Consider the following 27,946-nt stretch of genomic DNA (forward strand, 5'->3'; position numbering starts at 1 on the left):
GCTGCAAACCCGGTACTCCCCTATACAAGGCAAGCAGAATGCTCTATTGTGGTATGTATATAAGCAGAGCATAGTAATATTATATATAAAAAAGAAACAACCTTTTCATATGATGTTTGTAAAAGCTTGATGATTGTGATAGAAAATCTCCGGTCACAATAATAGCAACTTCAGGCACTGTGTCTGGAACCGCATCGATGGCCAGCCTTGAAGAGCAATTCGAAAGCGATGCACATAGCCAATCAGACTGGCTCTATTTCTCAACAATGCAACCCTGTTGTTATGACGCGACCCATCTCGGCATACTCATCTATCTCCAGGGACAGCGTTTCTATTGGACGCAGCACATACAGCCACAAACCGCTGAACATCAGGCTGGCGGATGTACTTTCGCGCTGTCGACACGTGTTGGGCTTGGATTAGGCATCTACACGTACCTAGCGATTTTTTGTTTTCTCTAGACTGTTTGGGATTGTATGCTGTTTATTTCCTTGACGGAACGCGACAGAGAAACTTGTCTAACCGAGGATAGTCAGTTGAGGACCCGCGCCTATATCGACAACGGAGCCTCCAATATCTTGAGATGCAAGCAAGCGAGTGAATCAACAAATGGATACGTGTGAGTTGTACTAGATCTAAGCCCCGGATTTTCATCCGCAATCAAGCAAAGAGTTTCCGCCTTCCATTAATTGCTAGCTAACAATTTGTTCTTAGTTAACCACTTTCGCATCAAGCGCCGGGCGCGTAACATCAGCCGACAGAGCAACGAGGGTTGGAATCCATTTCGACATGTTTCTTGGCGGCTACAGAGAGCAGAGACTTTGGATCTGGAGGCGCAACCCTACGCCGCAACCAGACCTCGCCCTTCCATCCCTCGCTCTGCGGCCCCTCGCCCTTCAAACCCCCCTCACCCTACGACCTCTGGCCCTGGGGCCGCTCGCCCTCCAACGGCCCCTCCCGTCCTTGTGCCCTCCGGCCCTTCCTCTTCGTCCTTCGATGTCATCAGTCATCAGGACAACATACCTGAGAGTCCCCATTGCGAAGAACAAGATTCCAGGAGGCGACTGAGTGGAGAAGGCGAGGAGGAGCAAATTGAGGGTAATAGTGTAGACGAAGACTATAACGACACCTCCCTCATCGATATCGATGGAAGATCGCTTCGGAGGCGGCGGAGCGACTGTGACGATACAGTTAACAGGACGCCCCGTTCGGACAAAACAGAGAACATACCTCCAGTCGGCGGGTATGATCCAGTCGACGAGCAGGAGATAAACACAAAGCTTGAAAAAGAGGGCTTCTTCCAACATGTCAAACCTCAAGAGCCCTTCACCGTTGCGAACCAGCTTCAGCGAATACTTTTCGAGAGCTGGTTGAACCTCCTTCTTCCACTGGCTCCTGCTGGGATTGTTCTGCATATAGTCAGGGGCAACTCTATTGAGACCTTCATTGTCAATTTCTTTGCAACTTTCCCCCTTCAAAACATGGCTGCTCAGGGCCTTGACGAAATACAGTTGCGACTCGGAAAGATATACGGTAATTTGTTATATATTACTACGTTGTATGTTCATTGTTCCGGTCATGAATGCATATCGTCACGTCACGGACAAATGCTAACGTTTTCATCTGCAGTAATTTATTTCAGCTCATATCCTCCATCTTGCTACTTGTTAATAAAGAGATTGTCATCCTCCAGACCACCCTTATCGGCGGCATTCTCGCCAACATTCTCCTCATCCTCGGCCTCAGCTTTATAGCAGGAGGGCTCCGCCGCCCAGAGCAGTTTTACAACATCACGACCGCCCACGTTTCATCAAACCTCTTATCCCTATCTGCAACAAGCCTTCTGATACCGACTGCATCCAAACTGCTCGGCCAGACTTCAGACGAAAATCTAGCCAAGCAGTCCCGGGGAGCATCTGTCCTCTTGATACTCGTCTATGTTCTCTTTCTAGTGTATCAGTTGAAAACCCATCACAACGTCTTTTCTGAGGAATCTCAGAAGGTGCCAGCGAAATCATGGGGGAACCACGATCCAAACGTGAAACTCGCCTTGATAGTCCCGACTGCCCTGGCGTTAAATGGCATCGTAGAACCGCACATGGAAAATTCGAATGCCGAAAAAGATGTTGGCGAAGATGAGAACCCACAGTTATATTTGCCAGTGGCCATTTTTCTCTTCCTCACTTCCAACGTTGCACTGTTCTTTCTCGTCGATTACGTCGTCAACAGCATCAATGGTCTTGCGACGACTGCTCAGCTCTCCAGGACGTTTATTGGTCTGATCCTGCTTCCAATCCCGAATTGCGATCCATATGCCATCTACTTGGCTATAAAAGACGAAGTTGATCACGTCATTACTTGTACGATTGGCAAATGCATACAGACAGCCCTGTGTATCACGCCTTTTATTACTTTGTTGGCTTGGTGGCTCGACATTCAGGGCGTCACTCTTGTATTTGACGGATTTGAGATTGTGAGCTTGTTTGCAGCGATATTGTTGCTGAATTTTGTTGTCTCGCCAGGAAAAGACCACTGGTAAGCATATCCTGAGAGAGAGGTTCTGTTTCCATTACCTTTCTTAGTCTTCTTCACATCATTTCGTCATTGGCTGACGCAAAGCGTAACAGGATTCAGGGAGCTCTCCTGTTGGCAGACTGGGGGTTGATTGCCATTGCCGCATACTTTGTTGATTTGGGGCCATATGGTCGCAGTACGTGACGAGCTTGAGAAAGTGATTATTAGGCGTCTTGTGGCGTAATTGTAGAGGTCGTGATACTGGTAGATAGTGGAAGAGAGTAGCGGTAGTAGAATAACGCAGTGATTGCCGTGTCTCCTTCAGCATGTTAATATCTACAGGTAGTATTAATATTTCGACCAATGTTACTCACGGCTTCTCTCTTCCATCTTGTGCATGGTTTGAGTATCCAAACAAGTTTAGAGGAAATAACAACCGGCTGACCCTAGGCCAAGTAGCAGTCAAAAATTAAATACCACCTGGTTCATTCTGATAAGTAATACCATGCTCACCATGCTCCCAGGCAATAGCCATCTTCTCCAAAGAATTAAATACTATGCCAGTTAGTACATTTCGTTGGCTCAAAATTACAATGACTAAATTTGGGCCTTGCTGGATAGATGAGTCTAGTTAGTTAGATGAGTCTCGATGGCGTCGAATAGATCATCAATATGAGAGAGATTGATTGAGGGGCCACAAGACGTTGCAAGATGGATCGATTGATACCTATCAACTGACTGACCGACCGACTGCAGTGGAGGGTTTTGTAGCTAGCTATGTGCTATAGTGAATTGCTATGCCATGTAACTAACCACGGTATCCCAACAACTGCCACCGTTTTGGAAAAGAAAAGGTCGGTTCTGAAAACAAAAACAAAAACCCCCCATCCCGGTTATTGCGTCTGGCTGAGCCTACTCACGGCGCTTAAACTCCATGTTTCGGAACAAGTGTCCCGCCTGCAAGGTAAGAACTCGTAACTTTTGACGAGTGGTATCGTCCATGTTTCCCACGTTTGCCAAATGCTCCAGATCACCAAGTAACATCTCCACCGGTCCCCTGCTCGACCACAACAGTGGTCCTGGGATACCTCCAACTTCGAGCTGGGGGCTTGGGGCTCGTGTCTCGGGCATAGTTTGCGCCGTGTCATCTGACTTGCTGTTAGGATCCAGCTGACGTATTCCAGATACTTTGGTGTCTTCAACTGGAGGAGGCGTGGACTTACCATACGGCTTGTTAGTGCGGATAATCTTGGTGTCTCCGATATGCCATGCCTTCGCCGAAACGTGGGCGAGTCCAAAGACCTTGTATTTGAGGAGCAGCGTTGTGACATTGTCATTGCCGTTTATCTTCAAAGTTCGATTCATTTTGACAGCAATCGCTGCCACGACGGTTTCGGCGTCAAGGAGATGATACACCCCTGTTTGGTTCGTCAACGCTGCAATCCGCGCCATTTTCTGACTCAAGTCGGGATATCCTCCCCATTCCTCCCAGACTTTGGCTCTAAGCACGCCTGTACTGACGCACTTGTCGACACATGCGTTGTAGCAGTCCTCATTGTCACTCCGTTCAATGGCGCAGAGCTGGAATACTTTCTCCACCACCGCCTTGCAATACTCCCTTTCCTGCTCGGGGGTGACGTTCGAGTAGTCCGCAGAATCTTGGCCCCGATAGCCCTTCATCAATCTCATGTACGCCAGTTGGTCAACCGGGGTTCTCGCGCTCGTTTGTTGTTCAGGCGGCATCTTGCCGGTGGTTGCGTCTTGCGGTGATGGTCAGTTGAGGTACAATGTGAAGAAGCGAGTGTGGGTGTTGTGAAGTTGAGGCAATGAATGAGGGGGAAAGAAAAGAAAGAGATGAGAAAAAAATAAGAAATGGAAAGAAATAGAAAAATAAAGAACATTGAAGACTGCGTAGGTTCGTTCCGGGTGCCTGACCAGCTGTCAATGCTGTTTGCCAGATCCCTCTGAAGTCTGCCAACTGCCAGCGTCGACGAGGCAGCGCCATTTCGTTATTCGTTCTTGGAACTTCTTTCATCAAAGTGACCTGAACCGTCAGGTGTATTGATATATGATGAATTCGCAGATTATGGTAAGGAGTCTGGAGCAACTGTCAATTGATGTCTGAACTATTGGCTTTGATCGATTCTTCAGTATAAATTTCCGACGTGGAGCAACATAATAAATGATATTCGGTTAGTTACACGCCCAAATAACAAGCAAATCTTCAATAGCACAATTAACAAAGACTCTTGCTCTCAGGAGTTAATGCTGAGCAACTAGCGACTGCGTAGGGTTCAAGTGTCGGAATAGACTACATGTACACAGGAAAGCCTTTTATTCACACCCAATCTTAAGCGCTGCTACTGTTACTACGATCTGCTACTATAGACATTTCTTCTAGTAGCCGCTAGCATTTGCTACTTTTTCTAGTATCTGATATCATTGCTATTTCCTTCTAGTATCTGCTACTATAGCTACATGTATCTTCTTCTAGTATCTACTACTATAGCTATCTTCCTCTATCTGGGTAGTATAATATTGTCACATGGAATGCTGAAAATAACAAACAAATCTTGAATAGTTCTTTTAGTCTTTCGTATTCACTGACACCTTGCGCCAATAAATTAAAGACTCGAACCACTGCGTTGAACTGTTTATCCACGAGGTCAGCCATCATGTTAGTTCTTGAGCCAAGGTCAGGTCTTCAAATTCAAATCTGTCGATTGTCAAAAAGCCGATCTTGAAGGGACGTTGCGTGAGAAGATTTAAGTACCTACATTATGAGGTCATATAACCTCTATAGACCTACTATAGGTAGACATACTTTCCCCATAGGTATAGATAGGCCAAGTCTACTTCTACATCTCTCAGAAAAGCAGGTATCACGAACACGAAGAAAATAGGGATTCACTTCAATCGGTGTGTGTATAAACTAAGTTGGTCCCCTCCCGGACAAGGCTCTAGTCTAGCTTATATACAAGGGGGGGACCCGCCCCATCACTCTCCAAGTCCCTACCAGGTGGACATCAAGATGCTGCGGAATGTACAGCGGACTCTGGACCGCGAGAGATGGTGTATGGAATGGCTGAGAAAGTACCCCCAAGTGGCCCCGAGGGGAGTGTTCCCAATGGAGTAGTTGGACGCGGCGGAGGACTCGACTCACTTGGATCCATACTGATTGTTGACATGGGAGGGGATTGAGAGGCTTGAAGCCGGAGCATGGAAGGATGGGCGGCATGGGTACAGAGTGTGGACTGGACGGGGATATTGTTCTTTTGTAGGTAATGAAAGAGAATCTTATGCAACTGTCAATTTGTATATGAACTATAGTATTTGATCAATTTCTCAATACAAACATCCCAAATAGAGCAGCTTAATACATAACCATCAGTTGTTTCCATGCCAGAATAACAAGCAAATCTCGAAGAGCTCTTCAGTGCGCATCCCCTGACACCTTGCGTCATCAGTTCTTCTTCGTTCGAGTGCGGCAGCTGGTAGGATCGTTGGTATTTGCCCTGTGTTTTGCGGCTTTATTCGTCTTCGCTTCAATGTCATGTACAACTTCGAGATGCGCTCGTAAACTAGTGCTGTCCATCTTCTCTTGCTTGGTGCACATTACTGGGAAACAAGGGCATCTTTTCTTAATGTTTTTCTTCTCTTGTTCTTTTGGATGAAGCGAAATATGTGCCGACAGATCAAAAAAGAAGCGTAAGTTGCAATACGCTTTTGTGTAGGCGACTCTTCATTGTAAAAGCAAAATGGGCAGATAAGAAGGACAATGGCACGACCAACGGTGACCCCAGTATAGCCGTGCTTTGCGACAGCGTCGTGGGCATCGTCCAGCTGTCTGTCTGCATGAGTACGCCACTCCAGCGGCTCAATCGGCCAAGTTTGACGGCATTCGCAAAACTTGGCTTCATTTGCCTTCACTGTGTAAACCTGATGAACGGACCACACCTGATCCATCATATCGTCAACTGAATCAGAATCAGGTCCATCACGGTAGATACGGCTTCCTTCAGGATTCATCGCGCATGCTCCAAACAGCAGATCGGCACCTTGTCATCGCTTGCGCCATGCTTCTGCATTATTGGCACGTAAGACCTCATGTGGTACCTTGTTCTTTGATGGTGGTCAAAGTTTTGCCGCAAGGTGCGAATTCGAACAGTTCATCACCATGGCCGCAGAGCTGATATTGGTAAGGTCGATTTAGAGGGAAAATCCAATCTCGTAGAGAGGCGGCCCGCTGTATAGCGTCTTTCTGGGCACATTTGTAGCAATGCTCGTCTGGATGATGAATTTCTGCCAGATCAATGACACAGAAGCGACACTCGTATGTTCCGGTCAAAGGCACTTGTTCTGCCCAAAATGTTTCAATGTCATGTGTAACTTTGAATCACGACATCATGACGCCGCAGAGTGCCGTCTCGTCTTCTCCAACATGCTTCATGTCCATCAACATATCATTGTAGGCTGATGCTCCTTAAATTTTAATCCAACCAGCTTCTTTGCCAACATTGCGATCCGGTGTACCATGAAGAGCCATGGATGGATTATCGGTCTCTGCTTTGGCAGCGTTGCTAGTAGGTCTCTGAATGCTGTCGGTTAACATTTTTGTAATTTTGACTGACTGTCTTCTCGGTCTAACATTCGGATAATGTTGACTCATCCAATTGTTCTTCTTCTAGAGCTATGGTCTTATCTCTAACGACGTCATCAAACAGATGTGGCTTGACCGGTACTGGCAAGTGGTAGAAGGGAATGTCGATAGTCGAAGAGAATAACTTTAGTAGAAGAAAGTATCAGCAATAGAAGAAGATAGAAGAGAGTAGTGATAGTAGTAGAGAGTAGGAAGTAGTAGAAGACAGTATTAATAGTAGAAGAAAGTAGTGATAGTAGAAGAAAGTAGCAAGTAGTAGAAGAGAGTAGTGATAGTATCAGAGAGTAGTAAGTAGTAGAAGAAAGTAGCAAGTAGAAGGAGGTAGGAATGCCGTAAACCAGTAGCGATGGTATCTGTCCCCTTCACCATGCCATGAAGGTTGTCCCATAACAATCATCAAGATTGGTTAGTGTCCATGCACGCCTCTGTCTTACGTCTTGCGTACGTGGTAGTTCACTGCTTACATTGACGTCTGATTTATCTATTGAGAACCAGCGTATTTGCGAAGACTAACGAGTTGTTGATGATGGTGTCGGTAAGAGTGCTGCCTGACTAAATGGGCGGTCAAGGTCGAGTGTGGTCGTTAGTCAGTGCAGCCGTTTCTTCAACCATTGCGCAAGATGTGATAGAAAGGTGCAATATATATCGCAAACCAACTGACCCTGAGGCAAGCTATATAGGCCAGCAGTAGTCAATTCATCTCAGTGCGGTTGCTTGCATGTTTACTACCACTGTATGCTGCCGCATAAAGATGAATGATCTTCTGGTAGGGAGATAGACCTGGAGTCTATCTAGACACAGGAATTCTGCTTCATAAATGACAACGTGCGTCCCCGACGGCTTCTTTCGCCACAGACGGCCAAAAAGAAACAGCACACTGCAGTAACGATCAGTAAAGGCAAGATAATTGTGAATAACAGGTGGCTGGACGAACTTCTAGACGGCACTTGGGTCAGGGAACAGACCAGTTTAGGCCATTCAGAACCCAACATGACAGGAAGAGCGGCCAACCGCATTGTTCGTTGCTCGTCACTCCCACAAATACAAACGAGTCTCTTCAATATAACGAGACTTTTGGCCGTCTTTGCTCAGCAACTGACAGTCAGTACAAGACGCCTGACAAACAGAGCCCCAAGAGCCTGGCAGCTTCAGTGTCTGCACTGCCAGCTGTCTGCCGCCTCGCTAACCAATGCCATCTGGCACACAATTTCGAGTCGATCGGGGCTATTCAGCTGTCTGTGGTTTGTAGTGTAGTCAGGTGATCGCACACTTTTCCCATCACATCAACAATATTCTCTCCGTGCTTTGGTCTTTTTCTTCTTCGTCTTCGTCACAGTCACTCAATTTCCCCCGATACAGGTACGTGCTTTGCCCTTTAGAACCAGCTCAGTACATCTTTGCCACCTTCGCATCCGTCATTGAAATTTGATCTGCGTCGACCAACGTCAATGAAATCACTAGCAGAGCTCCATTCACGCATTGCCTGCATACAACCATACAAACGCCGCTCTTCTCAATGATGTTGACGACAGACACCACACGGTCCCGCGTTTGGACATCTCGTCACCCAATTTCCGACAACCCGATCTGCTCTTTACGGACTGGGGGCCCTCGCATTCGGTTGGTCAATCTTCGCTCAACGGTGATGCGTGTTTTACCAAGACTAACGCACATGGATTTAACAGAAGAAGACCATGAGATTATCATTCTTTTCGACAGTACTGTGCTCCCGCACCAACGGTTGAGCACGTACTACAGCCTCGCTTGTCCCTTGAGGACTTGGAGGTTTGGCAGCCTTATCGGGCAGCTGTAATTGTTACCTTTTTTTCTTTCTTTGCGGAGCACTTTTGAAGATCCCACCGCACCCCGGTCAATACGCCATCGACGATTTGCGAATAAAGCTCATTCGATTGGTGTTGTACCAACATACGCTTCTACTGTAACTTGTTACATGGAACCCAGAGACCTCGTTCAAAGAACTCGTTCAGCCTCGCTTCTCTTTTGAGGACTTGGGGGTTTTGGCAGCCTTAACCAGTGGCCGCTATGCAATTATTTTATCTTCACCCTTTCTAATCTGCTTTTTGCTTTTTATGCGCTGACAGCACCCTGGTAAGTACGCCTATAATTATTTGCTTGTACCGCTCTCTCCATCGGTGTCGTACTAACAGACGTTTCCAGTACACCTTGTTACATGGAACCTAGAGTTCACGTGCACCAGACCTCCTCCTTTGGTCCAGTGTCTTCCAAACGCTTGAGATTCGGTAGCTGTTATACAGTTACTCTATTCTTTCTAGAAGTGCTTTATAGCCCTCACCGCGGCCTTGGAGTCACTTGATCACGTCAGTACGATGCTCCCATACCAATGGTTGAGCATGTACTACAGCCTCGCTTGTCCCTTGAGGGCTTGGGGGGTTTGGCAACCTTGAACGGCGGCCGCTATGCATTTCATTTTTCCAACCTTTCTTTCGATTCGTTTTTGAAGCCTTCGCCGCGACCCGGTTGATATACAATAGACGATTCACGAACAGAGAACTTTCGACCAGTGCTATACCGACAAGCTGTTCTACTGTGCCTTGTTATATGGAACTCGGATATCTCGTTCAACAAACTTCCTTCAGCCTAGCTCGTCCTTCGGGGACTTGGGGGCTTGGCAGCTCTACCCATGGCATCTGCCATATTTGATCCTTTTTTTTTTCCCTTTGCGACGCGCTTTTGAAGCCCGCACCGCACCTCTTGTTCGATACGACTTGAATCCCCCTTCATGGTGAACATCTCAGTACACCATATGAGTAGTGGAACTTGTCCCGTCAAACATACAACATATTGTCATGATTGTCTGCCACTTTGCTCCCCTTTAGGGCAATGGGCATTCGAACACTTGCATTTGCGCGCCTCTATTTCTGAAAGATCAATACAAAGCACAGAAAGAATCAGACAATCACAGCAGGATGCGCACGCCACCTATTCGCTCGTCAACAAATCAGTTGGTTGTGTGTCTTCCTATTGTTTGCTCTTGTGACCGATTCTTGACAGCGGCCTTTTTTCCTCAAGCTTACAACTCACAGACAACCTTCTCCTAAGGAACTTGTTCCTGAGTACTTGAAGGCCTCATGTTTATCTACTCAATTCTTATTCCGCAACAAATCTTTGAAGCGTTACCGCAAGTCGATTGTGCCCAAAAAGACTTTATGATCACGGTTATCCTGAAACCTTTGGATCAAAGACCTACGACCTCACCTACCATAAACCCTCAACCTAGATTGTTCCTTGCGCACTTTAGGGTCAGGTAGTCATTATGGCTGCCGTACTTTTCGTTACCCAATCCTATGATTTCGCAACGCGGTTATTTACCAAGCCCAATACATCCCGGCTATACACCCACGAGAACTTGCAAGTATTGCTCTCCATAACGGTGTCGGCCAAACAGACAATTCGACCTCAATCCATTGCCGAAGCTGCACCGAAGAAGAAGAAACGCAGCTGCCGGACACTTGTTCAAACACGATGACAGCTGGCGACCAATAGGCACGCTGAACGCGTAGTAAAACGCGAGCTTTAGAAGTTGAATAAATTTCGATCGCTCATTTTCATTCTTCACCTCTTTTTTCTTCCTCCAACACCCCACTGAAATCCTCGCCCACATCTTCACTCACGTCGCGACACGGAAAAGGCACTCAATCAAAATGTCTCAAGAACAACAATCGTCCGTCAAAAGATCAATCGTCCGTACGGAATCGCCTCCGCCATCCGTCATGGTTCAGGAGAAGATGACCATCACACGCGAGAACGCAATAGCAGCTGTCGGCAGCCTGATTGATACAATCAATAATTCAGCTTGGGATGTCAATCAGAATAACAAACTCCAAGAGACGCTTGCGGAGCAGATGGTTATGGTACTGCCGCCAGAGATAAAGGAGGACCTGGCCATTTGGGCAAATAGGACCCGGTTCATCCACGTCAAAGACTGGGTAAAGAGAGCTACGGAGGACAAACACTAACACAGCTGGATCGAGATGAGAGAAAACCCATTGTTGTGGTCGAGACGGGGACCGACAGCCATCCTGGATGGGATGAAGCAAGTGATGGACGTGGAGGGAGTGAACGAGGCCGCCCGTCGACGAAAGATGCATCTTCTTATCGATCAGATGAAGTTCTACATTCCATAGACGGAGCATGGGCATCAACGGTGGACTAAGGCAGACGCATGAAGCAACTTCTGAAAGAACCGCATAGACGACGGATTCTGGCACCCAGACGAAATGGAGCGCCGACATCCACCGACTAGACGCAGACAGACGACCACCACCGTTGATAGACAAACGAAGGTATTATCAGCGATGGGCATTCAGTACTATATACCAAGAAATCAAGTTTGGTTTATTTCATTCATCAGTTTACGGGTAAACCTTTCTTTCCATCCGTCAGTTCGCATTCAACATCACCACATCATCAAGACAATCGCATTCTTCTTCTTCAAAAGGTGGCAGTTGTTGGGATACCATGGTTAGTCAGGCATGGTAGTTTACTCTACTATATAGCTACAAACCTTCAATTACAGTCAGCCGGTCAGTCAGTTGATAGATGTCCATCAATCTATCTTGCACCATCTCGTTGCCTATCAATCTCTCTCGCACATTGACGGTCTAGCGAACGCCATCGAGACCCATCCAACTAACTAGGCCCATTCATTCAGCAAGGCTCAAATTTAGTCAATGTAACATTGAGTTAACGAAACGTACTGACTGGTATTGTACTTGTTTCTTAGGAGAAGATGGATCTGGCAAACAACTTTGACAGCTGGCCAAGCAGCCTTACGAATCTTCACAACCTTCTTTATCTTTCTATTTATTTCCATCTTCCATTTCTTCTTTTCTCAACTGCAGCTTCATTCCACACGCCTCTCCTTTCTACATACTACTCTCCCGACGAACCACGGGAAACCAAAAGACCGGAACACGACTACGAAAGAATAATCGTTAACCCACCGAGCCATCTACATGATGCCACGCAACGAAGGTAATTCTACCATCTACTTGACAGTAGCTACCGCCGCTTCAAGGTAGTATGGTCAGCCTAACGGAACCAAAGCGGCTGATGAATATGTAGGAAACTCAGAGACAGGCCAGTGATGCAGAAGTTTTTGACGCGTCACATCTGTTCAAAGAAAATATGACTTGTGTGATCCTCAGAAGGGCGCAAGCTATAGAAAAGCTGGAGCCTTACCTCACTCGCGCACGTCAAGAGAGATTCCAAGCCAGCGTGACTGACGAACTCGCAAAGAGAATGAGCGAAGAAATCGTTCAGGTGATGGACGCAGATACGAAGACGTGGCTACGTACGTGGGCCATCTTTGTGGACAAGCCAGACATACTCAAATGGGTGGATGACGCAAAGGATGATATGGAAACAGTTGTGTGCTTTGTGCCTCGCACTCAACCTGGACGATCTACGTGGACGAATCCCATAACAGACACCATGGTCGAGGACGCGATCAAAGACTTGCGAGACTGCGCAAGCGCTCCAGGCGTTCCTGAAGCCGTTCGGTATTCAATTCGAGGGGCAACATATGTCATCAATCGCTATTTGGAGGTGATGGAAGAAAAGCACCGTATGTGGGCAAACGCTGAAGCAATGAATAACACACTTGACTCCATGATGAATACCATCAGAGATGAGGCAAACAAGACACGAGAGTTGATCAAGAGAGGCAAACGAACACACGAAGAGGCGTTTCAAAAGGAAGAATCGGACTTGTGAACCAATCCGGACAATAGAATTTCTGAAGAAAGGCACTCGCCACGGGGGAGAATGGGAATGGCAAGTTGAGAAAAGTGCTTCATCAAGGCGTTATGGGATTATCGGCAGGGATCTGGTTTCGATGAAAGGTACACCGTACAAGGGCTTCATCAAGGACATTGACTCATAGTAGTTTTCAATTTACTTTTTCAAGCTACATAAGATTCAGCAGCAAATGGAATTTATCATTCGGGTCGTATGGCATTGAAAAAAAGAAGAGGACATCGATTTGGCATTAAGAAATGTAATTCGCTTTATTCAAGATGACGCTGACTGCTAGGGGATCTAGGAGTTTCCAGCCCCTGTACGCTAGGCTGGTGCTAAGCTTATCCTTATCTTATCAGTGGCCGATAATCCAAAATTTCTTCGACAAAGTTGGTCCCGCCAAGGCGAAAATCAATCCCATACAAAATCGCCTTCATTGCGTCCCAAGCAGTCGCAAAAATGGTGAAAAGAAAGGTTGCGGCGCTCGAGAAGATCGATGCGGATTTGTATGTTCTGCTGAACTAGTTTGCGCCTCTATCCCCCGTTGTGCTAACAATCATTGCAGCGCGAGTCTTCAGTACAAAATCCGTCGGGATCCAAAGTAAGCTCTTCATCGCCTTCTACTCGCCTTGAAGGACCATCGCTCACGTTGTTCTAGATCCTACAAGGACGACTTCCTGAAGCAATGGGAGCAATATGAGGCTCAGCGCGAAATCTTCTTCATGTCGCCGACAACGGCCGCCGCCGACTCGGTGGAATCATTCCACAACATGATCGACCTCATTGCGCACGTTGCCGACTGCTATCCCGAGGAGACACGAACATTTCCGGACGATTTGAAGGCCATTGTCTCACAGAATCATGAAACTCTTCACCACGAACTGAGAGACAAGGTCGTCGGCAGTCTGGTGCTACTGCGCCGCAAAGAAGTCATCGACTCCACCAGCCTTCTGACGACGCTGTTCCCGATCCTCGTGTCCTCGCGAAGCAAATCCATGCGAGAGATGCTCTTCCAGAAAATCCTCAGCGACATGCGCAACTCAAATTCCAAGTCCACAAATCACCCGCTGAACCGAACCATTCAGGCCGTGCTTTACAACCTCGTCACAGCAGATCGCTCTTCACCAAGGGCCATCTGGGCTATTAAGCTGACGCGCGAGCTGTGGAAGCGACAGATTTGGACAGATGCGAAACCAGTCGACGTCATGAAAGAGGCGTGTTTGGCCGATAACGAGAAGGTTGTCATTGGATCTGTGCGGTTCTTCTTGGGAGGCGACAAGGAGCGTGAGGAGCTCGAGGACGAAAGCAGCGACGAGGAGATTGATTTGGCCAAAGTAAAGCACCAGATCACCATCAACAAGAAATCAAGAAAGCAGAAGGACGCGTACAAAAAGGCAGTCGATAAAGTCAAGAGACAGGAGAAGAAAAAGTCAAAGCCTCACCCGCTCAACTTTTCGGCTCTACACTTGCTACACGACCCTCAGGACTTTGCTGAGCAGCTTTTCACAAAACACCTTCAGAGTGCAAAAAACAAGCTCTCACTGGATACAAAGCTGCTTGTTCTGCAGCTTATTACCAGATTAGTCGGTCTACACAAGCTTACCATTGTGCCGCTATACTCTTGGTTCATCAAATATCTTACACCCAAGCAACAATCCGTCACATCAATCCTTGCCTCTCTAGCACAAGGTGTGCACAACCTAGTGCCCCCTGATGCTCTGGAACCCCTCATCCAAAAGATTGCAAACGAGTTCGTCTCTGAAGCCTCAGCCTCGGAAGTCGCTGCAGTTGGTCTGAATGCTATTCGCGAGATATGCTCTCGACAGCCTCTAGCCATGACGGAGACGCTGCTACAGGACTTGGTCCAATACCGCAAGAGCAAGGACAAGGGCGTCATGATGGCTGCCAAGGGTCTTTTGTCACTATACCGAGAAGTCGGCGCAGAGATGCTCAAGAAGCGAGACCGAGGCAAAGATGCCACCATGGGCCTCAGCTCCGGCTTGATGAAGCAGCGCAAGTTCGGAGAGGAGGAAGTCGGCGGTATCGAGGGTCTGGATCTCCTTGCCAAGTGGAAAGAGGAGCAGAGGAAGCGAAAGCGCGCCGAAAAGGGCCTGCCAGAGGACGGAAGCGACGTCTCCGGCGACGAAAAGGAAAAGGAGAAGGATGAAGATGGCTTCAACTCTGATGAGTGGGAGGTTGGTTCTGAAGACAGCAGCGATTCCGGCGAATGGATCAACGTGGACCATTCTTCAGACGAGGATGAGCCGGCTCCCAAGAAGCGAAAGGGAGAAGAAGGAGAAGACGACGAAGACAAAGACAATGAAGAAGACGAAGCCGCCGAGCTCGAACGCATGACCAAGCTCGCCACAACCACAATCCTCACCCCCGCCGACCTCGCCAAGCTCCAGGAACTCCGCGCCGCGGCCTCGGTCCAAAAGGCCATGGGCAGCAAGTTCCGCAACAAGCGCCAGCAGAACCCCAACCCCGACGGCCCCGCGCACGCCGACGACGGCCTCACCGCCGAGAACATCGAGGCGCCCATCCGCCTGCGCAAGCTGACCAAGGAGGAAAAGGTCGCCCTCGCCAAGGAGGGCAAGCCCGACCGCGAGGAGCACAAGAGCACGCAGGCCATCCGCAAGTCCAAGAAGGACGCCGCGGGCAAGAGCACGAGCAACCGCGAGAAGCAGCGCAAGAAGAACTTTTTGATGACGCTCGGCAAGGCCAAGAGCAAGCAGAAGAGGAGCTTGGTGGAGACGAGGAGGGTCTTGAAGGGACACGTGGAGAGGAGTACGAGGGGAGGAAGGAGGAGGAACGGTACATAGATGTAATGCTCGTCGGACTTTATATTAGGATCTAGGTATAGGGGATGAGAAGTTGTTCTTTTCAACTTGTTGTGAAACAAAGCGCATTGTTACATATGACCTTGGGGTTAGACAAAGAAAGAGAAAGAGAATTAGAAAAGTTGAACGTGGACATAATGAAGCGGCACAGAGTGAGAGTCAAGTTGTCAAGTTATGTATTTGCCATGAAATCATTATATGCATAACATGTGTCCAACCGAAAAAGTTGGTCACAAAGCAGGCGACGACACTGGTATCCAAGAAAACTCGTCAATCCAATTTAATAAACCAAAACCACCTTGTCCCATGTCCCCCCCGCTCTACAAGCATATTTACTGGACAGTAGTGACCACGGGCTTCTCATGGTCCAGCTTCTCCGCAATCTCCTCATCGTTCGTGTGGCCCTGGGTGCCAACCTCGGTCTCGCTAAAGGCATCGACGACATCCCGATACGCAGGCACAAAGTTGACGCAGAAGGCATACGACCAGGCCACGATGAGGAAAGATAGGGGGACGACCATGCTAATGCCGCTGCCCTGACGCTCTGCAGCCACAAAGGTCAAGGGGGGTACACAGGCACCACCGACAACACCGCCGACGATGAAGCCACTGCCACGCTTGGTGTGTCTGCCGAGACCACGCATTCCAAGGGCAACAATGGTGGGGAAGCAGACAGACTCGAAAAAGAGGACAACGTAGAGCATAGCGACACCGGTGTTGTTCTTTTGAGTGATGGCTGGGCAAATGAAGATGATGCACATGCTGATGAAGACGAGGAAGATCCATCTTGGCTTCACAAACCGCATTATACCACTTCCCGTAAATCGACCGATGGCGAAAGCGGCCTGGGCACCGGCAAACAGCTTAGAGCCAAGACTGTTCGAAGTTCCCGGTCTAGTTGCCACGGCATAGTTGATGAAGGAACTGGCGATAGCAACCTGGGCACCGGTATAGCAGAACTGGGCAAGCGCGGCGTGGAAAAGTCTGTACTGCTTCCAAAGTGGCTGGTCATCCGAGCTGCCGTGGGCCTCTTCGGCTTGGAATGCCATATCTAGAGTGCATTGCGTTAGCAGGATGCGATAGGGGGATCGTATTGCAGATAAATACTCACCAGCATTCGTAATCTCGGGGATCTTGGCGAGGAAGAACATAGTCGCCAAGAGGAGAACAAAGACAACAATGGCCAGGTAAACCCATTGCACGTTCTGAAGCGCACGCTCGTCGCTGAAGTTGAAGAAGACGTATGAACCAAGGACGGGGGCAATCACTGTGCCAATACCGTTGAAAGCCTGGGAAACGTTGATTCGGATCTCAGAGTACTTCGGTGGGCCGCAAACTGGGGTAGATCATGTCAGTGGGGATGGACGGGGAGGGGCAGGTTAACCATGATCGAGTTGGACGACATCGCGTCACATACCTGTGATGAAAGGATTGGCGGCAGTCTCCAGAGAGCCAAGGCCATTGCCGATGATGAAGATGGAGGCGCAAAAGCCTCCAAACGACTTGGCCTTGATGCAGGGGATGGCAATGGCAGCGCCTACAGCGTACAGGAAAAGACCCCAGATGAAGACGGCTCTGTATCCATAGTGACGGAGAATCCAGGCGGCGTGTCCGAGAGAGGCCAATGGATATGCGCTGGACAATCTCAAAGTTAGCTTATCTGCTTGGCAAAGCGCGACGGATTGCGCAGTGTGATGGCGGCAAAACGTACCCAAAGTAAGCGGCCTGCAGACCAGAGGAACGCGCCTGGTCGATATGGAGCGTGTTCTGGAAATGCTTGTTGAGCGTGTCGAGCAGGCCGTAACTGAATCCCCAGAGGAAAAACAGGACGGTGACGAGGGCGATTGGGAAGAGGGACTCTCTCAGTGTCAGCTCAGCAGCTTTTGTGCGGTTCTTGTCGTCGGCCTTGAGCGACCTGGCCTTGAAGAAGGATACAACGCCCATGGTGGTTGATTCCTATCTGGAGGACCCTACCAAAGGGAGAGAGACGGAAGCGAAAAAGAGAGAAGAAAAAAAAGAGGTGAAGTTGCCTGGGATGCTCTCAATCAAGGCTGCGCTTTTCGTGCTGGGAATGCGACCCTTATCACTCAATTCGGTCGACCAGCCCCTCACATCACCAACCAGGGTTTACTTTGACTCGTAAAGAGGAATTTCTTGTATGGCCTGCATCGTATTGCAGCCTTTGCTCGCCCTGGCAAAATGTGGACATGATCATCCGGACCATTACCGGCCTCATACTCCAGGTTGGTACTAGCCCAGCCGCTCTAAAAAATCCCGTCGGCAAAATCGCTCCTCCAAATGGCACATAGTGTTGTCTGTGTTTAAGTGTGGCGTCTAGTGAGGCATCTCGTTCACATGGCAGAGGAATTACCCGCAGGTCGCAGAACAGAGGAAGAACGTGGCTCTCCTGCTGTGGCGCCGCCCGGCTGCTAGGCGGCCCCGAAGGAGAATTCTCCGCGATGATGGCGGCTGGAGTCTTGTCCGAGCCCATTGCTAGCAGGCTTGATAGTCTGGAACCTATACACGTACACGGACACGCAGATAAATCACCCGTCAGCCCGCCTTTAGCAACTCTGGAGAAAAGCCGGGGCGCGTGGTGGAGATGTCTGAGCTTGCTGGGGTAGAAGGAGGCGGGGAAACAAGCATGACTGGCCATTGGTCTGAAGCGAGTCCTGGCATCCTTGAGATGCTGGGTCTCGAGTCAATGCTGGCCCGAAATCCTGGAAGGCAGGCCGGCGGGTTGGCTGCAGAGCACGAGGAGGATGGGCCGATGACGGTTGTGTTTAGTGACCGTGGCTGTTGGCCGACGGCGTGCCTTGTCCCCCAGAAACCACCCCGGATATCACAAATCTCGTCACCGTGACACGACCCCCAAGGCGAACCTGCCGCTGTCGGCTGTAATACTCGCAGATTCTGTGCGGGGGCACACGTAGGTATTGCAGCGTCACGATCTGCTGACGCTAGAAGCCGTGGAATCTTCCACCGAGCAGGAGAATTGGGAACAGTTTCCCCCTCAAAGTTCGTGGGGAAAATCAGAGGCTGCTCCAAATGGTCTGCCGTACCATCTGCCTGCATTGCCACTCACACTTGATGTCTTGTGGCGTCCGGTAGCCGCGTTTGGCCCCCCCTGCGCTTACATCTTTTCCCCGATGTCCTCGCGGGGGTTGTGGATTGGCTAAGAAGCATGTGCCGGTTAAGCATAGCGGCGTGCGGAGGTGGTAGCGAAATCCATGGCAAATCTCGCAGCTGTTTGTTCCAGAGAGTTGGGCGAACATGCCTGTAGAAGGACATGCAAGTTGGTAGTATTAGAAGGCAGAAGATAAAAGAGGCATGATGGAACGATAGCGTGCTCAGTCAGTGCCTGAGGTTGCAATAGTAGCAGTACGTACACCCTCCAGTCTTCATCACGTGAAACCTCTTTTCTCCTCCCCCAGTGCCTCTCATCAGTGCTTTTCATTAGTGTAGACCTCATTGATACCTCCTAACCCATGCACGAGCAGCTGTAATTATTAGTACAGAATGCCATCTCGTCTAATTTTGTTCCCTTGACGGCATGTCTCTTGAGTCTTCGTCAGAGGCTTTTCGGCTATTTAATCTGTGGCCGACTCGACGTCTCTGCTCCGTCCACCTATGAAAGCTCCCGACGGCTCTTTTCCGACGGCTCCAAGTCCTCTCTTCCCCAGATCTCCAGCTCCAGCTCCAGCTTTTTCAGCCCCAGAAGCAAGTCACTATTCCGGGGCCCCGGACCACTGGCTAAATTGGTGAAGCCCTGCGTTAAGCTGCCGCAAGGCGTGGCGTCTTGGGATACCAAGAATCGATATGCTAATGGGCCGTCTTGGCTCTTCAACGTGATCGACACGCGGCAACCGACCATTGACGATTGACTAGATCACATGTGCAAAGGGGACTACGCCAGCCTTTGTCCCAATCAAGTCCAAAAAGAGACGCTTCGCTCGGCTCGCCCACATATTGAGATCGACCATCGCATCGTTCTCCTGCAGTCCGCTTTCCAGGGATGGGTTACTCTGCTTATAGCTGAACGGCGCAAGGATGAGGCGCAAACGCTAGATATCTTGAGATCGGATGATTTGATCGCGTGGTGCATCTGGCTGTCTTTTCACATTCTCCCGTCGGCTATCTTAGGTCGAGACTCTGGGCTCGGCGTTATTGCTGCTGCTACCTGTTAGTCATCGAGCTTTGCTTGCTTCAGCCATAGGTGCCGTATATCGTATTCCGACGCTCTATTTTCATCCGTATTGTATTATTGAATGCTAAGAGATTGAATCCAATCTCCTGAATTTCATTTGGCTTCGTCGAGCAACGGATAAGAAGCGCTTGTGGCGGTATGTCATCGGACTGACTAACAAACGAATTATCTCGTCGGTTAATTATAACATTCACAGAATCAGTCCAGCGATGCTTCGTGTTTTCTTCATGCCCTCCTTCATCTTTAACGGCGTTTAGGGGCCGATACAACCAGTGGATCATGGCGAGGACAATGTCTCCGGATAATTGGCCCAGAATCCAGATGAAACCGTTCAGTACTTCGATCTCCTTTACCCTTTCTGCGACAGCCGTGAGACAAGGGAAGCCCGACAAAACTGGAGACGTTCTCGATCATTTTCGAATTACAGCGATATGATTTTGTTCCTGTGTCTCCCGCGACGGAAATATTACTAGAAGAATTGCACCCTCATCGGGAAGTCAGTGCCCGTGGTCGATAAAGCATAATCCTATCCGCCCTGGCTATTCCCTTTCAGTTCTCCTACGAAAGTTGAAGCTGACGGGTTTAACAATCTTGGACTCTGCTATCGAGGACCTCGGGCGATACTTGACAGCAAGATCCAGAACTCAACCTCTCATCTCGCCAGTTTCGTGGTTCAGCAACAATCTTACAAATCCGAAATTCACCCAGCGATACGATTGCCTCCAGTAGTGGAAGACAAACGAACGATTACGAGATATGAAACATCTGTGATATCGAGATGCAGTGAAGTCCAATTTGATGCCTGGTTTCTTAGGAACAATCGCTATTCTTGCTGGTATCTGCTACTACCACTACCTCTATCTAGTATCTGCTACTACCACTACCTCTGTCTGGTATCTGCCACTATCATTACCTCTATCTAGTATCTGCCGATATAGCCATCCCCCCTTAGTATCTGCTACCATTGCGTACCTCAGTACATGAATAAGAGTATTACGGCGCGTGCGGCGGAGGTTAGGGGATAAGTTAAAACATCATAGGGGGTCACGTAAGCATGGGACCGAAGATGATGTTGTTATGAGACAGGCGTTGCTGGTCTTAGCGTACCTTTAAGGTCGCTGTTACAGTAGCCCTCCAGGGACAACTTGCTATCTTGCGGCATCGACTTCATCGGGGTTGTGTGCCTCAGCGGGCACTGGGATGCCGGCGGCAGCGAGTTGCTCGTTGACGATGCGCCTGATGATGGGGTTGAGTATGCCCGTAAGGCTTGGGGCAATGAGCAACTCCAGCGAGCGCTGAGTGAGTAATTCGTCAACGCGGGTTTCCACCAGGACGTCCGAGTCAGTCGAGGGGGGCAGAGGGTTCGTTGTGAGGGTCTTGCTATCTCTCTAAATGCTACAGAAGGTATGGGTACCTATATCAGGTACGCGGAGGTCATGTAAACTCACACCCCCCCGGCCAACAAGGCGCAGGTCCCTCTACGTATATTCTGTGTGCTTCCATGAAAAAAAGGAAATAACGCAACTACCTCTCCGGTCTAACGGCCCCAAACGAGGTCTGACTGTGTCCTCTCAAAACGAAATAATGCGAGTGCCTCTCCTAGCTCATCCCCTGACCTCCGCCACACGCGCCTTAATAAAGAGATTTCAAATAATACATCCTTGTACACTATCTCTTGTAACTTTGGATACAGAATGACAGTTGATAAGTTCAAAATATGGAACATTCAAGACTTTATATAGATATCTGTAGGGTAGAGATCTACTCCGTAGGTGTTACGAAAGTCATGAGACAGAGTCCAATGACACGGCCTATACAGTCCTTGGGTGCAGAATATCAAGCAGCAACATGTGCTTTGTTTGCACCATCTTATTTTAATTTATTTTAGTCTTAGAGCTACCATATATATCGCTACCAATTACGAAGACACGACTCATGGTCTCTCTACCAGGTTATTCAGACTGACAATTAGAACAATACAGCCCATCTAGAGAAGTGCTCACCAATGAGTTATTGAGAGAAAAAAGAGAGAAGGAAAAAGGCCAACCCATCCCGATAAGGATACAACAATCAGAATTGGCAGCTCAACCCAATGTAAACAGACACAGTATTTCTTATCTGAAATCTCCAGCGCCGAGTTGATGCTGTGACGTGAGAATACCCAGAAGTCGAGATGACCCACCGCGGTGAGTCGGGAGCCGCCACGGTGGGGCGCGGGGCTCACCGAGATCAAGTCCGGCGCTTTAATTATTTTTTTTTCTTGCCATGAACCAAGTTTCAGCAACAGTTGATGCTTCCGCCTCAGCCTTGCCGAAATGTCGAGGAATACAGTGCAGCCCAATGGATGGGTTGCAATCAGACTGCCGAGCGAGGTGACACGTGTTCTTCAGGTGGTTCCCAACACGTCAGTCTCTATTTACTCTCTTCTACCTTGTAGCTCTTTGATGGCGTGCGACTGACAGCGCTCTCCAGAACCATTTCTCTAGGCAAATATGGCTCGTTTCCGAGCAATCTTATCATCGAACGGCCCTACCATCTCACCTATGAGATTCAGGACAGGCGCGAGGGCGAAAGCTTTCCCCGATTACGAGTCGTTCCCGGCACAGAACTCAATGCCGACAAGCTCGCCGATGTGAGCGCTACCGAGTCCGCCGAGGGCGACGACGTTATTGAACCGGCGAATGGAGAGGAGCTCACGCTTGTCGATGAGAGCGGCAAGGTCGTCGCACGGTCGAACCGCGAGGTCATTGACGAATCTGCACGCCAGACGCTCACAATGGCCGAGATTGATCAGCTAAAGAGGGAGGGTGCTTCGGCGGGCAAAGAATTGATCGCCAAGCTGATGCTCTCCCATACGGCGATTGACCAGAAGACGGCATACTCGCTGGCCAAATACAAGCTCCTCAAGGAGAGAAAGTACATGCGGCGGTTTACGGTTCTGCCTCTAGACGTGGCACAGCTCGGACAGTGGATGCTGGTCGAGAGAGATGCCAGCAAAGTCATGGAGATGCGACAGGAAATGATTGGCTTGCTGGGATGCTGGGCTGATGTACACTTTGGTGGTCTGCCGATTGAGGGTGCACAAAGCCCGCATGGTGGGCGATGGCTGGCTGTCGACGATACGGGAGGTCTGTTGGTCGCGGCCATGGCTGAGAGAATGGGGCTATTGCACGCAGAAACTCCAGAGGAAGAAGAAGGCACACCGACAGATGCTGCACAAAAGGAGCAGAACCCAGAGCCGCAACCCAACGAGGAGGCGGGCACAGCAGCAACAGAACCTGCCAAGGCACAGAGAAATCGACCCAAGCGGCCGCGAAAAGACGACCTAGACGACCACTATGCTCTTACAAACAGCATCACTCTCATTCACGCCAACTCACAGCCCAACCTCTCTCTCCTCCGCCACTTTGACTACGACTTCAGCGACCCCAACCCTCCGTATCCCTACCACCCGCTCTTCACCAACTTGCTACCAATCTCCTGGCTTCAGCTGCTGGATCCCGAAGCAGACCCTACATACGCGGACCCAGCACCAGATGCAGACTCCGAGACGCTCGCATCCTGGAAGACCAACCGGCGCGCAAACTACCACCGCAAGCGTCGGCGATGGGCTCGCACGCGCCAAATCGTCGACGCTACTCGAGCGGGCGGCTTCTCCGGCCTCGCCGTGGCAAGCACCATGGATCCCATCTCGGTGCTGCGGCACGCGCTCCCGCTCCTCGCCGGCGGCGCACCCGTGGCCATCTACTCACCGACAATCGAGCCCCTGACGCAGCTAGCGGACTGCTTCAGCATTAGCCGGCGTGGCGCCTGGGTGTCGAATCCTCCGGCTGAGACAGAGGGCAAGACGACGACGGAGCTGGAGAACTGGGCCGGCACGCCGGATTTCCCCATCAACCCGTCGCTGCTGATCGGTGCGCAGGTGCAGACGAGCCGGGCGAGGAGGTGGCAGGTTTTGCCTGGCCGGACGCATCCGTTCATGACGGAGAGGGGCGGGGCGGTTGGCTTTGTGTTTACGGGGTGGAGGGCAATCCCCGCGGAGGGGAATATAATGGCCAGGGGCAAGTTCCAGAGGAAGAAGCCCAAGACGGGGTAAAAGCTTCGTATGGTTGGCTGTAAAAAGAGTGTAGAGGCCAATGGCCATGTATGGCAAACAAGTGAATAGAGTATATGGGTACTCCCTGGGAGTTGACGCACATGAACCCCCATGACGATGGATAATGGATAACTATGAATTTAGAGCCAGGTGCGATCCATGCTCTCACAAGTTGCAGTAAAATAGTATATTGACCCTCTAAATGCCACCAAGCGACCCCTCTTCTCTTACAGCGACTTGTTCATGAACTTTCTCTTTGTGAAGCTCAACCACCACTTGCTGGGCTTGGTCTCATCCTCCTCGTACACTCTGGCCAGTAACCGGGATGCAAGCTCCTGTCGGACCTGCGCCATGTACAGCTTGAGCTGCTCTGCGTCCTGCCTGTCCCGAGGGGGTTCGTACATCTAAAAAGAAGTTGGAAGGGTAATACATTAGCTGCTGGAATCTCAGACCGACCCCGTTGCGTCAAAGGTCTCCAAGAAAGTCGGGATGTGAATTGGACAAACCTGGTTTAGAGGGAAGCCCGGGTCTCCAGGAATGGCAAAGTTGAGGTCCAGCGCCAAGTTGTTGACCTCCTTGGCGGCATCGCGAGCAATGGCGTTGGGCTTGATCTTTTGCAGGCAGTCGCTCACGAACCAGATGCCGTAGACGAGCAGGCGGTCAGCGGGGCCCTTGATCTCGAAGTTGCGGAAGAAGGTGTTTGCGCGGAAGAGACGCAGGACCTCGTCGAGGATGTCATAGCTCTCGCTCTCGATCTCGGGAGACTCGTGGGCGGGCAGCGGCGGTGACGGGAAGGGCAGGACGTAGGCGGGACCGCGGGTCTTTGTGCGGAGGGGGAGGAGGGGGAAGTTGCCGATGAGGCGAGGAGGGTTGGGGTCGGAGTTGAAGTCGGAGTTGTAGGCCTGCGGTTCACGGGCGAAATCCAAGTTAGCAAAAGAGATTTCGAGGCGAAGCTGCCTTGAAAGAGGCGGGAGAGATGACGGGATAGGCCAGAGGTCATCGGTGACAGGGGAGAGGCTCCGGTGACAGCTCCGGCACGCGGCCGGCAGACGAAGCTCGGGGCTGCTTCGACGAGGATCCGCAGGGACAGTGGACGTACCGGCATCTTGGACGGCAATGGCTCGACACGCTGGCGATGGGGATGAGGCGTCACGAAGCAGAAGCACGAGATGGTTGGCGGGGCTGCTCCTAAGAGGCCGAAGCTGTCGTCAGTCAACCTGTTGCTGGCAGCCAGAAAGTGGAGACAAACAAGCAGCTCAGCCTGTACCTACTCCAGCTTAGCGCCGCTCCTGCTGAGGTAATCATGGTTTTGCTGCCTCGCCACCCGTGCCACAGGCCCAGGCAAGCAACAGCGCCAAAAAGACAAAAACACGCTAGCACCGCCACACAACAGCCGGCTGCCTAGATCACGTGGGTTCGCTCACTGCTCGCGCCGGCCTCGCCCTGTCCGGAACGCGCCTGTTTGCTGCAAATGGGGGGCGTTTGGTTGCGGCCTAACAGAAATCAATACTCCGTACATGACTACTATTAATTGCCTGCGCGGCGCGTCTTCTGCAGATTCTCGTTTTACGACTTTGTCTCACGTTTTTGCTCAGGCTGGATTCATCTTGCAAAGTCTCCTTTTTTTTGTTCCCTTTTTCTCCCTCGCTACCGGTTTCTATTTTATTTTATTTTTCACACGTTTGTTTGACTTTGATCCTCCCTGCAAGCAAAGAACCGCACGGCCTGGCCTGCTGCTCTCCATCTCCAAATTCCTCCTCATCCTCGGTCTACTTTTGCGGTTGGTGGCTTTCCGCTAGCAAATCCGGGTATTTGGAGACAAAGAGAACAAAAAGCAAAGTTTGCGGGGGATTTAAGCAGGGAATAGGCGTGCAGCCATTTTTTTTTTCTTTGTCGCGTCACAGCGGGGGAGGGCCTCATATATTCGGAGTCCGGACGCACGGTAAGTTGTGATTCACGCACTGAAAGATGCTCATCTGAGGACTCATCAACCGCTCCCCGTCCATCATGTCTATGTATTTATAAAAAAAAACAGCCTCTATCCGCGCGCATCTCTGGCTAATGCTTATATACAGCTCCATGTTCCTTCAAAGCGCCATCGTGGCCAAGTTGCGTGCTCTTGTGGACGACATGACTCCATCCGGCAGCCCCTCCATGCAGGCCTCGTCCGGTACCAGAGAAGACACCGAGAGCGTGCCGGAGTCGCCTGAATCGACTCCGCCGACGACGCAGAGGCCGAAGCTGGCAGCATCATCACCGCCGCCGTCACTCCCGCCGCGACCTCGTCCGGCCAGGCGCATAGGCCGAATCCGCCGCCCGAAGAAGGGCTCCCTGCGTGACATCCTCCGCCAGAATGCCGGGACTCCCCTCTTCTTGCGACCCATAGGTTGGACGGATCTTCATGCCAGCCTGCTGGGTGTGCGCTTCTGTGAGCTGCCGGTCTGCGACACGCCGCGGCCCTGCACCTTGCCGGGCTCTCCGCCAACGCAGGGCCATATGCGACCGTCCAACACCATCATCAAGCTGAGCGAGGCGCTGACGGAAATACTGGTTCCCTCTTCGTCGGTACCCAAGCCGACATTCACAGCTGTCAAGGCCGTCTTGATGACGCTTTGGCCAGCAGCCTTTGCAAAGCCGCAGCTATTTCCGGAACTCAACGTTTATTTCGGCGACAAAGTTTATTATGACGCCGTCAGAGTGCAGGCCTTGTGGAACTTTCCCCCAAATCCCTCAGCCTTGTCGTCACAGAGCTCTGTCGCTACAGTGGTGACTCGCCCTGCTGAATCCTATGGATCCTCGTCATCGAACCCGACACCTCACTCTACTGCAAACTTGCCGATGTTATGCTACATAGGGAAGAACCAACTGGCGTCAATACGTCAAAACATTTATCGTGCGGCTCTCGGTCCCGATAACAACCCCAACATCCCTGTCCAACGACTACAGCAGCTCCGAGGGAAGCGTCTTATCCCGGCAGATGCTAATCAAGATGCGCATTTCGTCGGCATCTTTTTGGCCATGGCCCAGCGTCATTTCTACACTGCGCCGACGCAAATATTCGCAAGAGAAACGTATTGGCCACGAAAAGGCGACTCGCGCCGACCCGACTTTCAGGATGTCAAGATGAGGATTCTGACTCACGATACTGAGACTTGCGAATTCCTGGTTTATACGGGACATGTTACGGCCAAATTCCTCGAGCGATTCTACGACCCATCCAGCGCGCCATGCGACGAAGAGGGTAACATTGAGGGAATGAAGATTGAGTTTGCTCGGGTCCCCATCTGGCCAATCTTGGGATTGCGGGAACGCCTGGGCAAAGCCCTTGGAGAGGACATTGTGGGCTCCTTTGACCCAAATGATATGGAGACGTGGGAAGAGGACAGCCCTGCATCACAGTCGAAACCAGCAGAATCGGATGCCAGAGCGGCCAACATCAAACGGAAGCGAGGAACTCCACCAACAATAGAAAGTTTGGAGGAAGAATCGGATGAGGATGAGGCCGGCATGGCTGACAAGAAGCGGTGCCTTAATGGGGAGGGAAACCGCGTGGGCGTGGTTGTATGAGAAGAGAAGAGAAGAGGAAAAGAAAAAAAGAAGACAAAGAAAACGGTAAACTCTAATGGGCGACGCTTGGACGTTGCCGTCGGCGTTGGGTGGGAGGCTCTATGAAGATGCATGATTCAACATAATGGGTAGAAAGGAAGAGGGTTGGTCGTACACTAAGACAGGCTGGCGCAGGCACAAGTCGGGTCTTTCGAGATGGATTGGAGGTGTTTTGGGAGAGGCTTGGCTTTTCACGGATTCGAAGCTGAAAGACACATGGGCTCGTCTATCTATAGCGAGAC

At 50.3% G+C, this 27,946-nt stretch overlaps 9 protein-coding genes across 9 annotated transcripts; 6 read left to right on the forward strand and 3 right to left on the reverse strand.

Moving 5' to 3' along the window:
- Positions 1-609: 609 nt before the first annotated feature.
- On the forward strand, positions 610-2,539 carry Triagg1_4822 (uncharacterized protein; the record flags this gene model as incomplete). The annotated part of the gene is made up of 3 exons (XM_062899268.1): positions 610-619; positions 715-1,558; positions 1,630-2,539. The coding sequence occupies 3 exons, from the start codon at positions 610-612 to the stop codon at positions 2,537-2,539; spliced, it is 1,764 nt and encodes a 587-aa protein (XP_062756402.1).
- Positions 2,540-3,426: 887 nt separating this feature from the next.
- Positions 3,427-4,257, reverse strand: Triagg1_4823 (uncharacterized protein; the record flags this gene model as incomplete). The annotated part of the gene is made up of 1 exon (XM_062899269.1): positions 3,427-4,257. The coding sequence occupies one exon, from the start codon at positions 4,255-4,257 to the stop codon at positions 3,427-3,429; it is 831 nt and encodes a 276-aa protein (XP_062756403.1).
- A 6,600-nt stretch (positions 4,258-10,857) lies between these two features.
- Positions 10,858-11,172, forward strand: Triagg1_4824 (uncharacterized protein; the record flags this gene model as incomplete). The annotated part of the gene is made up of 1 exon (XM_062899270.1): positions 10,858-11,172. The coding sequence occupies one exon, from the start codon at positions 10,858-10,860 to the stop codon at positions 11,170-11,172; it is 315 nt and encodes a 104-aa protein (XP_062756404.1).
- A 1,171-nt stretch (positions 11,173-12,343) lies between these two features.
- On the forward strand, positions 12,344-12,931 carry Triagg1_4825 (uncharacterized protein; the record flags this gene model as incomplete). Its single annotated transcript, XM_062899271.1, has 1 exon — positions 12,344-12,931. The coding sequence occupies one exon, from the start codon at positions 12,344-12,346 to the stop codon at positions 12,929-12,931; it is 588 nt and encodes a 195-aa protein (XP_062756405.1).
- A 483-nt stretch (positions 12,932-13,414) lies between these two features.
- Positions 13,415-15,777, forward strand: Triagg1_4826 (uncharacterized protein; the record flags this gene model as incomplete). Its single annotated transcript, XM_062899272.1, has 3 exons — positions 13,415-13,461; positions 13,521-13,556; positions 13,614-15,777. The coding sequence occupies 3 exons, from the start codon at positions 13,415-13,417 to the stop codon at positions 15,775-15,777; spliced, it is 2,247 nt and encodes a 748-aa protein (XP_062756406.1).
- A 350-nt stretch (positions 15,778-16,127) lies between these two features.
- Triagg1_4827 (uncharacterized protein) lies at positions 16,128-17,739 on the reverse strand (the record flags this gene model as incomplete). Its single annotated transcript, XM_062899273.1, has 4 exons — positions 16,128-16,846; positions 16,907-17,131; positions 17,213-17,430; positions 17,507-17,739. 4 exons carry the CDS (start codon positions 17,737-17,739, stop codon positions 16,128-16,130), a joined length of 1,395 nt encoding a protein of 464 aa, XP_062756407.1.
- A 4,578-nt stretch (positions 17,740-22,317) lies between these two features.
- On the forward strand, positions 22,318-24,098 carry Triagg1_4828 (uncharacterized protein; the record flags this gene model as incomplete). The annotated part of the gene is made up of 2 exons (XM_062899274.1): positions 22,318-22,406; positions 22,475-24,098. The coding sequence occupies 2 exons, from the start codon at positions 22,318-22,320 to the stop codon at positions 24,096-24,098; spliced, it is 1,713 nt and encodes a 570-aa protein (XP_062756408.1).
- Positions 24,099-24,325: 227 nt separating this feature from the next.
- Triagg1_4829 (uncharacterized protein) lies at positions 24,326-25,403 on the reverse strand (the record flags this gene model as incomplete). Its single annotated transcript, XM_062899276.1, has 3 exons — positions 24,326-24,479; positions 24,555-25,286; positions 25,366-25,403. 3 exons carry the CDS (start codon positions 25,401-25,403, stop codon positions 24,326-24,328), a joined length of 924 nt encoding a protein of 307 aa, XP_062756409.1.
- Positions 25,404-26,159: 756 nt separating this feature from the next.
- On the forward strand, positions 26,160-27,665 carry Triagg1_4830 (uncharacterized protein; the record flags this gene model as incomplete). Its single annotated transcript, XM_062899277.1, has 1 exon — positions 26,160-27,665. One exon carries the CDS (start codon positions 26,160-26,162, stop codon positions 27,663-27,665), a length of 1,506 nt encoding a protein of 501 aa, XP_062756410.1.
- Between the last annotated feature and the right edge of the window lie 281 nt (positions 27,666-27,946).

The sequence above is a fragment of the Trichoderma aggressivum genome (genome assembly GCF_033847375.1).
Source record: "Trichoderma aggressivum f. europaeum strain CBS 100526 chromosome Unknown scaffold_015, whole genome shotgun sequence".
NCBI classification, from domain to species: domain Eukaryota; kingdom Fungi; phylum Ascomycota; class Sordariomycetes; order Hypocreales; family Hypocreaceae; genus Trichoderma; species Trichoderma aggressivum.